This window comes from Palaemon carinicauda, chromosome 38 (assembly GCF_036898095.1).
Source record: "Palaemon carinicauda isolate YSFRI2023 chromosome 38, ASM3689809v2, whole genome shotgun sequence".
In the NCBI taxonomy this organism is placed as follows: Eukaryota; Metazoa; Arthropoda; class Malacostraca; order Decapoda; family Palaemonidae; genus Palaemon; species Palaemon carinicauda.
This window is the reverse complement of record NC_090762.1, coordinates 41,346,619-41,358,467: the sequence shown is the minus strand read 5'-3', so window position 1 is coordinate 41,358,467 and position 11,849 is coordinate 41,346,619. Positions and strand designations below refer to the sequence as shown.

The following is an 11,849-nucleotide window of genomic DNA, read 5'->3' as shown; positions in this document are numbered from 1 at the left end:
GCTTTAGGCAATAAGAATCTGTTCACAGAAGGTGAAGAAATATAATCTTACTTTCCTCAAAGTCTTTCATATTTAATTCCACTTGGATGAAATGAGTGTGAATGTTAATTTTATTCATCAGTGAACATATTTTTTTATAAAAGTTAAATTCTAACATGCCTTTTGACGATCTTCCGAAGTAAATAGACCTATTTTTAAAATAAACGACAGTAAAATAAATACTTAAGCAAATTGATACACCTAAAATCCTTATATAACTATTGGATTTTATCATATCCGAACCTCTGAAACCATCAAGGATAGCCTAACATAATATTGCCAGAAATAATATTTCATAGTTTCACACCCATGAAAACAGAATTTCACACAATTATCATTACAAGTGAATACTGATTGGCTACAAGACAATTAACTCGTCATAATCGTATCTAACCAAGAAAAAAAAAAGAAAAAAAAATCGCCAGTCCAAATATCGAGTGTCGAACAAAAAACCGTTAGTGTATTCTGCATTGATTATGAGAGCATACAACTTCGAAGAAACCTTACATTGTTGATAAGTTAACTAGGATATATAACTATTGAGGAAAAGTTAAAGAATAAACAAATGAGTGACGTATGCATTCGTCAAGGGAATTAACTTAAAATTCACAGCACAAACCAGATAAGTCATTACTAAGATTGAATTGCAATCGCCTACTTCCTCAGCTAAATGTGACTCGAGTTTTCTTAAGTAAAATAGAAAAACACGCTTGGTAGATTGCCTAATGTTAACTTCTCCGTTGCCTTAGACATCACACATGCTGGATGTTAGAATATCATCTGTAATTTCAATATTGATCCCAGTTATTTTATGGCTAGCATACATTTAATCAAATAACTATAGACTTCTAATTTACGTACCGCCAATTGCAATGAGAAGGGGTGAAGTTGGACTTGTTTAGAGTAAAGAATCTATAGTCAATTCTTTTTAGTGAGGCAGATTTGCACCGACTCGCAGGGGTACCCTTTTAGCTCTGAAAAGTGTCCTAACAGCTGATTGGTCTGAAGTATTTTTGTCCCACTAATCTGCTATTAGGAAGCTTTTACGAGCTGAAAGGGCACCCCTGCTAGTAGGTGCAATTCTGCGTCACTAATGATTGAAACATTTCGGCGATACAAATAATATAAGACGAAAGCCGTTGAATTGACGATCGGTTTCATTAACACTTTTAGTACGATTTGAAATTAATAGTGGGTCTCTCTCTCTCTCTCTCTCTCTCTCTCTCTCTCTCTCTCTCTCTCTCTCTCTTCCATATACCTTCTTGACGGCTTGATATAACTTTATCCAGATTTCCGTTCTTTTGTTCCAGTAATGAACAGCTTTCCCCAGGGATATGGGCCCCCTACGTCTCCAGCCACAGCTACTAGCAGGGGATTCGGTCATGCAGGATCTCCGGGTCCCATGGATGTATTCTCTGCTGCCCCAGGGGACACTGCAGTAGGATACGTCCAGGCTGCCTCTCCACAGCCCTCATCCTTCCCAGTGGCCGTCAACAGGGTACGTGATGGTTTGATTCCAAATTTTTATTTTTAATGTTAGAATACAGTAATATACCACAAACATGATTTTCTTAAAAATTTACTTTATTTAATGAGTGATCCCGTTAATTTTAAGACATAATTAGCCCTTTTTGTGTGAAATTGTGTAACTATTATTTTGGGTGAAATTAAATTGATGTTTAGGCAAAGGTCCTCCCCATTGACAATTGTATGCATCTTTTCACCCTTGAAAGTTAGACATGTTGGTAAATGCTGTAATGCGTTACTTCAAAAATCCGTATTTGACGACATTAGAGTAATTTCGAACAAATCTGAGAAAGTTCAACTTTAATCACAGAGAATGAAGTCACTAATCAATTATTTGATTTTTTTTTTTTTTAACTAATAAAGTGTAAATCACCACAATATAACTCATTCCTAACGCATTCGCTAGTGCCAAATTAGATTCTTGCTTTGTTGTTCGATTGTTTTCTTCTCTTCATGAAACATTGTTAAACGCACACTCCCTTTTTAAACACTTTACTGTTGTTAATTTGTATCTGCTTTTAAAAGAAAACAAAATTTTTGCAAGTGAGTGACTATATTGTACACATTTGTATTTTGTATGTTGTTAAGTGTTTCTTCGTGACATGAAAAGCTAAAAGAATTTGCATGAATAATATGTAATTAATTTTTTTACAGGAAAAACTAATTTTACGGACGAGTATAATATGCGTGACATAGAGAATTGTACTTATTCTTGTTTAATGCCAACTATTGCTTTTCATGAATTTCTTCAGCAAATATACAACAATATATATACATACATACATACGTATATATATATATATATATATATATATATGATAAATCATGCACAGTGACAGTTACTTAACCACTTGGCCAAGTGGTTTTCACTATCTATACAAGTTTCCCGGACCAGGGTTCGACTCCCGCCCGGTCACAAGCTCTTGTCTATGTGTGATTTCGCCTGGGGCTCTGATCCCGAGGTCGTTAAGAGAAATCCAGACGTTTATGTATCAAACATATATGGCTTATTTGAATATAAATATATATATATATATATATATATGTATATATATATATATATATATATACGTATATATATATATATATATATATATATATATATATATATATATATACGTATATATATATATATATATATATACATATATATATATATATATATATGTGTGTGTGTGTGTTGTCTAAAATTCGAAGATAGCAAATCTTCGGACAAATTGAGCTCGATTGGTTTTCAGGACAACACGAAAACTACATTAAAGTTTTTCCCTTTAATATATTGCGCTGACAAGAGTTGTGAATTGCTTTTTACGTGATTTCTCGCCATGGTTACATTGGTTGAATGATGGAATTACTCTTCGCTATATAAGCTATGTTTCTGAAAGTTTAGTGTATAAAAGTATTTGCAAACTCCAAAAATTATCAAATAAGTATTGATAAATCGAAAATTTAGGATTCTTTGAAATGGAAAATTGTAAGATTAATTTGGATATAAATTTAATGAAAAGCTAAGATGAATAAAGCAGGATTCAGGATGTCGGATCGCTAATAGGGAATTAGCGTGAAGTAGGATATAATGAATGGAGAAGTATTCGATTTAAAAGCTTAAGATGGAGACTGACGAAATCTAACAGACTCTCTTTGTGTCAATAGGCGTATAATGATAAGGATATATATATATATATATATATATATACATATATATATATATATATATATATATATAAAGGTACAAGGAAAATGGACATGAAACTCAAAGGGAGGTATCAGAAACGAAATAAATTTACTCCCAGTGAAAAAGTTAATTTAATTAGAGAGTTGGTGGTGTTAAACAGGTTGAAGTAAAGCGACCATACAATGGTGAGAAATAAAATCTATCTAGATCTAAGGAAATAAAGAGAAAACTAATTTCAAGAAAGAAAACAAACTCGTGTAATATGAGCAAAGTCAGAAGAGTCTATTGTAGCCATATAAAGTAAGTGCTCCCAGCTACATGATAAAATGGAATCAAGTAAAGAAGAAATGAACAGCAATTTGACTAAATTTGGTGGAAAAGATCCTAAACAAGATCTAGGAAAACTAACAGAAAACACCAAAAACCTAAATAAGAAAATGATACACGAAAGATGAAATAGAATTAGCAGACCTATCCAAAACAATAAACAAAATAAAAATCTAAGACTTTCGTAAACACAGACCAAAATTGAAGAAACACGGAAGAAACCTGCAATTGACGAATAGACGAGTTGGATATTTACTCTAAAGGATGAAAATAGAAATATCAACAAAGGTGATGGAGTGATAGAAATGGCAGAGCAATTCTATACAATGCTATACAATAGTCTATCTCTCTATATACCAAGGCACTTCCCCCAATTTTAGGGGGTAGCCGACACCAACAATGAAACAAAACAAAAAGGGGACCTCTACTCTCTATGTTCCTTCAGCCTAATCAGGGACTCAACCGAGTTCAGCTGGTACTGCTAGGGTGCCACAGCCCAACCTCCCACATTTCCACCACAGATGAAGCTTCATAATGCTGACTCCCCTACTGCTGCTACCTCCGCGGTCATCTAAGGCCCCGGAGGAAGCAGCAGGGCCTACTGGAACTGCGTCACAATCGCTCGCCATTCATTCCTATTTCTAGCACGCTCTCTTGCCTCTCTCACATCTATCCTCCTATCACCCAGAGCTTTCTTCACACCATCCATCCACCCAAACCTCGGCCTTCCTCTTGTACTTCTCCCCTCAACTCTTGCATTCATCACCTTCTTTAGCAGACAACCATTTTCCATTCTCTCAACATGGCCAAACCACCTCAACACATTCATATCCACTCTAGCCGCTAACTCATTTCTTACACCCGTTCTCTCTCTCACCACTTCGTTCCTAACCCTATCTACTCGAGATACACCAGCCATACTTCTCAAACACTTCATCTCAAACACATTCAATTTCTGTCTCTCCATCACTTTCATTCCCCACGACTCCGATCCATACATCACAGTTGGTACAATCACTTTCTCATATAGAACTCTCTTTACATTCATGCCCAACCCTCTATTTTTTACTACTCCCTTAACTGCCCCCAAAACTTTGCAGCCTTTATTCACTCTCTGACGTACATCTGCTTCCACTCCACCATTTGCTGCAACAATAGACCCCAAGTACTTAAACTGATCCACCTCCTCAAGTAACTCTCCATTCAACATGACATTCAACCTTGCACCACCTTCCCTTCTCGTACATCTCATAACCTTACTCTTACCCACATTAACTCTCAACTTCCTTCTCTCACACACCCTTCCAAATTCTGTCACTAGTCGGTCAAGCTTCTCTTCTGTGTCTGCTACCAGTACAGTATCATCCGCAAACAGCAACTGATTTACCTCCCATTCATGGTCATTCTCGCCTACCAGTTTTAATCCTCGTCCAAGCACTCGAGCATTCACCTCTCTCACCACTCCATCAACATACAAGTTAAACAACCACGGCGACATCACACATCCCTGTCTCAGCCCCACTCTCACCGGAAACCAATCACTCACTTCATTTCCTATTCTAACACATGCTTTACTACCTTTGTATAAACTTTTCACTGCTTGCAACAACCTTCCACCAACTCCATATAACCTCATCACATCCCACATTGCTTCCCTATCAACTCTTATCATATGCTTTCTCCAGATCCATAAACGCAACATACACCTCCTTACCTTTTGCTAAATATTTCTCGCATATCTGCCTAACTGTAAAAATCTGATTCATACAACCCCTACCTCTTCTAAAACCACCCTGTACTTCCAAGATTGCATTCTCTGTTTTATCCTTAATCCTATTAATCAGTACTCTACCATACACTTTTCCAACTACACTCAACAAACTAATACCTCTTGAATTACAACACTCATGCACATCTCCCTTACCCTTATATAGTGGTACAATACATGCACAAACCCAATCTACTGGTACCATTGACAACACAAAACACATATTAAACAATCTCACCAACCATTCAAGTACAGTCACACCCCCTTCCTTCAACATCTCAGCTTTCACACCGTCCATACCAGATGCTTTTCCTACTCTCGTTTCATCTAGTGCTCTCCTCACTTCCTCTATTGTTATCTCTCTCTCATTCTCATCTCCCATCACTGGCACCTCAACACCTGGAACAGCAGTTATATTTGCCTCCCTATTATCCTCAACATTCAGCAAACTTTCAAAATATTCCGCCCACCTTTTCCTTGCCTCCTCTCCTTTTAACAACCTTCCATTTCCATCTTTCACTGTCTCTTCAATTCTTGCGCCAGCCTTCCTTACTCTCTTCACTTCTTTCCAAAACTTCTTCTTATTCTCTTCATATGACTGACCCAATCCCTGACCCCACCTCAGGTCAGCTGCCCTCTTTGCCTCACGTACCTTGCGCTTTACTTCCACCTTTTTCTCTCTATATTTTTCATACTTCTCTATACTATTACTCAGCAGCCATTCTTCAAAAGCCCTCTTCTTCTCTTCCACTTTCACCTTCACTCCTTCATTCCACCATTCACTGCCCTTCCTCATGCTGCCTCCAACAACCTTCTTGCCACATACATCACTTGCAATCCCAACAAAATTTTCTTTTACTAACTTCCATTCCTCCTCTAAATTACCAGTTTCTCTTACTCTCACCTCATCATATGCCATTTTCAACCTTTCCTGATATTTACTTTTTACCCCCGGTTTTATTAGCTCTTCAATCCTCACTACCTCCCTTTTACATCCACCTACTCTATTCCCCCACTCTTTTGCTACAACTAATTTTCCTTCCACCAAAAAATGATCAGACATACCGTTAGCCATACCCCTAAACACGTGCACGTCTTTCAATCTTCCAAACATTCTTCTAGTTACCAACACATAATCCATTAATGCCCTTTCTACTACTCTTCCATTTGCCACTCTTACCCATGTATACTTATTCTTATCTTTCTTTTTAAAGAAGCTAGCACCTATTACCATCTCTTGTTCAACACACATGTCTACCAGTCTCTCACCACTCTCATTTTCACCTGGTACGCCATACTTACCAAGTAGTGATATACGAAATAACCTTGCCAATAGAAATAATGAAACACCTGTGCCGGTACCAAAAGTAACTGTGGGAGAAGGAAAGGCAACATTTAAAGGCAAGAAAAGAGGCAATACAGCAGGAGAAGATGGGCTAATAATTTATTTAATAGTAGATAGAGGACATCACATAGTAAAACTCGCTGACCTTTGCACAAAGTGTCTGCAATAATGTTTTAATAATGTTCTATGCCTACAACTTGGAAAAACTTTTATCATTACACTAATTCACTAAAGACACAAAAGACCTGATGGATTACCGCCCTACAACTATAACTGTATCCAAGTAAATTAATCAGCTAATGGAAAAATCCAGTATGACAAACCACGACGTATGGCATGATATTATACAGACTATGAGAAACCTCTCGATCCTGTTGAAACTTGAGCAGTATTGAAAGCCCTTCAAACACAGAAAATAGATAAATCTTATGTTAGAATATTTGAAGATATCAATCAACTGTATATGGGAAGTACAGCAATGCTAGAAATATATAAAGATACTGAGAAAATTCAGATTGAGAAAGAAGTTAGATAATCATTCACAGCATGCCTTATAGTAGCTTTTGTGAATTTAGATTGGGAAAATGTAGGAATTAACATTAATGGGGAATACCTTAATAACTTAAGATTTGCAGATATATATATATATATATATATATATATATATATATATATATATATATATATATATATATATATATATATATATATAATATATATATATATATATATATATATATATATATATATATATATATATATATATATATATACTTATCTCTGTGTATATATATATATATGAGAGAGAGAGAGAGAGAGTGAGAGAGAATATAATGAACAATATAATCAAAGCTATTCAATGCAGAGATTGTCAATACCCGATCCTCCCATTTGGTCAGTAGACGTGGCCTTCGCTCAAAATGTTTAATGTCATAAACGTTGTTAGTTTGTCTTCCTTCCCATCAATCAGAACTTCTGCAATAGCGACGTCTCCTGATCTTTAAGTTTCCTGATCACATTTTCAACTTAATCAGAACTTGGCAAATTCGCGTGTCTCCTATATCAAAATGTTATCAATTTTGTTGATCCTTCACATTCTTATGTTTGGTGATACACTATCCCTTTCCCTTTTCAACAAAATACTTTTATATTCCTGAATACAGCATTTGCAATTAAAAAGGGAACATTTCTCTTAAATGTGAATAAGTTACTAATAAAAGGATTTGCGAAAAAGAAAATGGAACCACCCAACTTTTATATTCAAATTAATAAAAAAAAGAATAAGCATGATTCAAGAAACTGTTTTTGAACGTGAGAGAGAAACTCTCATCAGTACGAACGTGTGTGTGTGTGTGTATATATATATATATATATATATATATATATATATATATATATATATATATATATATATATATATATATATATATATATATATATATATATATATATATATATAAATTCTACTCAATTCGTGTATTTTAAAAACATGCAGTATTAGGAAAAGAAATCTGACCGTTACATATTTGTTGTCAGGTGCAGCATTTATATTGTGTTCTTATCATACATTATTGAATATTTGCCGATACTGAAGTAATGGCTTCTTAACATCTAGAACATTGTATTAGGAAATTAAAACTCTACATGTGATTCTTGATTGTAAAAATTTGCTTTTAAGAAACAATACTGTCATTCACATAGTTCTTTTGTACATGTTACATAAGCATCTGCATAATTCGCTAGCGGAGATGCATTCGCATGGTTCCAGCGTGCTGAAGTCCAGTTTCGCAACAAAGGCGTGACTCAGTCAAGCACCAGACCAGATTACCTTCTCTCGGTGATCCCCGAGGACAATTTCTTGGAAATCTCCGATTGGCTGTGCGAGCAAGAAGACACGCCAATAACGTACGACGCCCTCAAATCATACCTCAAGCAGGAGTATTCGCCATCGCCAGCTGCCCGCATAGGTAACTTTTTCACCTCTCTCACAACAACCGTTGGGGGGACAAAAAGGCTATCCCTCGCCTACAACCTGCCGCAGACAACTCTCCTCGTGAAGTGAATCTACTTCATGCCCGGGTACGGCGCCTACCCTAACCTGTACGTGCTGCTATCCTCGATGTCATATTTTACCCATGAAGGACCTGGTGACCAAAGTCGACGCTCGTTATGGATAGCCACCTCACTACCTTCCAGACCTCTATCAACACCTCCACTCCTGACGAAGTGAACACCTATTCAACATAGACCAAAGCAGACGTGAATGCGATAGGATATAGACACCACCCCCGTGATATGCCGTAGCGACGACTAAAGCTGACCACCACCCACATATACAACCCCTCGCTTATGCCCCAACCAACAACTTCTCCAGTCACTTCCTGACGCCCATCGGCTGCAGTTATGCTACTACCACTCCAAATTCGGGGCTGCTGCGAGAAATGTGTGAATGGTTGTTAGTGGCCAAAGACCGTGCAAGTAGGCCATTGCTTGTGGCTGTGGCCTCCCCTGACACTAATCTCTTCTTTTTACGTGATACAGTTGTGGGAGTATGATTTTTGGTAGATATGGGTGCTTGCTGTTATTTTTTACCAAGGCCACTCTCCAGGACACGACGTAGTCTGCCTATGTATGCCGACATCCACCTGGTAGCTGCCAACCAACGGATATGAGGTACCCACCTACGGTTATGAAACATTCACGTTATTGTTTTGAAGTGCCAAATATATTTGGAAGTCTCTCATTGTGTGTCACATTGCCAATCCTTGGTGCAGAATTCCTGTCACACTTCCTTCTCCTGGTTGATGTAGCGTGTAGTCAATGAGGATTCGTATTCCTCGACAACTCTCCAACACATCTCCTCCAATCTCGCTCTGCATATCAGCGCACCCACGGATGCCTACCCCCACCTAACAATGTACTCGTAAGTTTTCTGTCCAGAACTAAGTCAAACGCCAACAGTTCCTGTAAAACACAGTATTTATCACCATATCAAGACGACAAATCTCCCAGTGTTCGATAGATTCAGATGTCTGGCACCTGATCATTTGGTAGCCGCTAAACACACGTTTGCCAAAATGGAAGAAATGGGATTTAGTCAAAAGGCTCAGAGTCCAGGTCATCACCCCTGCACATCGTTATGAAGAAAGATGGCTTTCTATGTCTGTGTGGGGATTACAGTTGCCTGAACATGCAGACAGAACCAGATCACTATCTCCTCCCAAACTTAACCGATGTGACCACCTACTTGCACAAAGCGAAGGTTTTCTCTACACTCGAGACCTCCTGAAGGGGTATTATCAGGTGCCCATAAACCCACAAGACATGCCCAAGACTGCCATCACCACCCCCTTCGGTACATACACCTTCAATTACTCCTGTTTTGGTCTTCATAATGCTGGGGTCACTTTTCAATGTCTCATGGACACCATCTTAGAGGACATCCCCCTTCTGTGTATGCTATGTGGACAACATTCTTGCGTTCTCTCCTCTAAAGAGGAACACCTCCATCATCTATGCATCGTGATCGACCACCTACAAGTGAACAGTCTTGTAGTCCGGTACGACAAGTGTACCTTTGGCGCCAAAGTAGTATCGTTCTTAGGGTACCGCATCACTCCTGAAGGAGTCCACTCCCTCCCTGAGAAGGTAGCATCAGTTCAGAACTTCCCCACACCCTCAACCGTCAAAGCACCGCAAGAATTCTTGAGCATGATCAACTATTACCACTGTTTCCTGCCGGCCATAGCTGCCTCCTTTACGCCACCCTCGAGGGCAAGTGGGGTCCCATTCAAGAAGCGGCCTTCTGACGCAACGAATGCCCTATCAGCCGCTGCTGCTCTTGCTTTTCTTGTGCCACATGTACCTCTCCTTCTTCACTGATACTTGCGACGTTGCTTTTGGGAAAATCTTCGAGCAGGGGGTAAATGGCTCGCCCTGCCCATTGGCCTTCATCGAAAAGAAGCTGTTCAAGGCAGAATCCGGCTACTCTACCTTACACAGCAAATTGCTGGTGGTGCACTTGGCTGTCTGTCACTTTCACCACTTATTGGAATGTATACCTTTCGTCATTCGCACGGACCACATGCCTCTCATACATGCCTTCACTTGACAGTCTAATGCCTTGTCCACCCGTAACGCCAACTTCTCTCGGCAATGACTGAATACAATTGTACCCTTCAGCACATCCCTGGGAAAATGAATCCCGTTGTCGATGCTCTTGTCAAGAAACTCATTTGGCGCCATCCACCTTGGATTGGATTACAACACCTAGCCAGAAGGCCAGCAAAAAAGATCCAGAATACCAAGCATGTAGAACATCTTACACTTCCCTCTTGATGATGTCCCTCTTGAAGACTTCAACGCTGCCACCATCTGTGACGTCACTACTGGTAGACCTAAACTGTGGATACCTTCTCCCATGCGCTGACAGATGTTTGATTTCATTCATGGCCTTTCACATTCCTAGCGCTGTTCTACTGCACAGCTGGTAAAGACAAAGTTTCTTTAGCATGGCATATTACTAAGGATGCTGAGGATTGGCTTCCCCCTGTACTCCATGCGAAACCTCTAAAGTACACCAACACACGGATTCAGAAGTGGGCACCTTTCCTCAATCTCAGCGGCACTTTGCCCACATCCACGTTGATGTAGGTCCCTACCGACATCACAAGGACATAGTTACATGTTTAGTGCCATCAACCACTACACTCATTGGCCTGAAGCTATTTCCATGGAAACGTCCACCTCGTGTACATGTGCCTTACTTTCAGGAAGGATAGCAAGCTTTGGTATCCCCGAGCATGTTACTTCTGACACGGTTACCACTTTCCCCTTTCAATTGTGGACATTATTAGCGAATCTCCTGGGTTTCACTTTTCATCAGACAACCGCATATACCCCTGCAGTCAATGGTATGGGTGAATTTTTTTTTCACCGCACCCTCTAAGTATCTTTGAGGTCCCCCTGCAAGAACTCCAACTGGTTTACCCAGCTTCCCTGGGTCGTTCTGGGACTAAGGACTACTTCTAAAAATCCCCTGGATTTCTCGGCAAATGAAATGGTGTATGGTGACCTGTTGTTCATCCCTGCCAAATTTTTTCCCTCTGCAACCTAGTCCGACAATCTCCAGCTCGTACGTCACGTTGTGGGAAAATGTACTCCATTCC

General features: G+C 39.0%; 1 protein-coding gene across 1 annotated transcript in view; it reads left to right on the top strand.

Annotated features, from left to right (window-relative positions):
- LOC137630578 (RNA-binding protein Musashi homolog Rbp6-like) overlaps positions 1–11,849 on the top strand; it is a 76,960-nt gene that overhangs the window by 51,005 nt on the left and 14,106 nt on the right. The window contains exon 8 of the mRNA XM_068362141.1: positions 1,350–1,537. Within this exon, the coding sequence (XP_068218242.1) occupies positions 1,350–1,537 (188 nt within the window). The remainder of the gene's footprint in view (positions 1–1,349; positions 1,538–11,849) is intronic.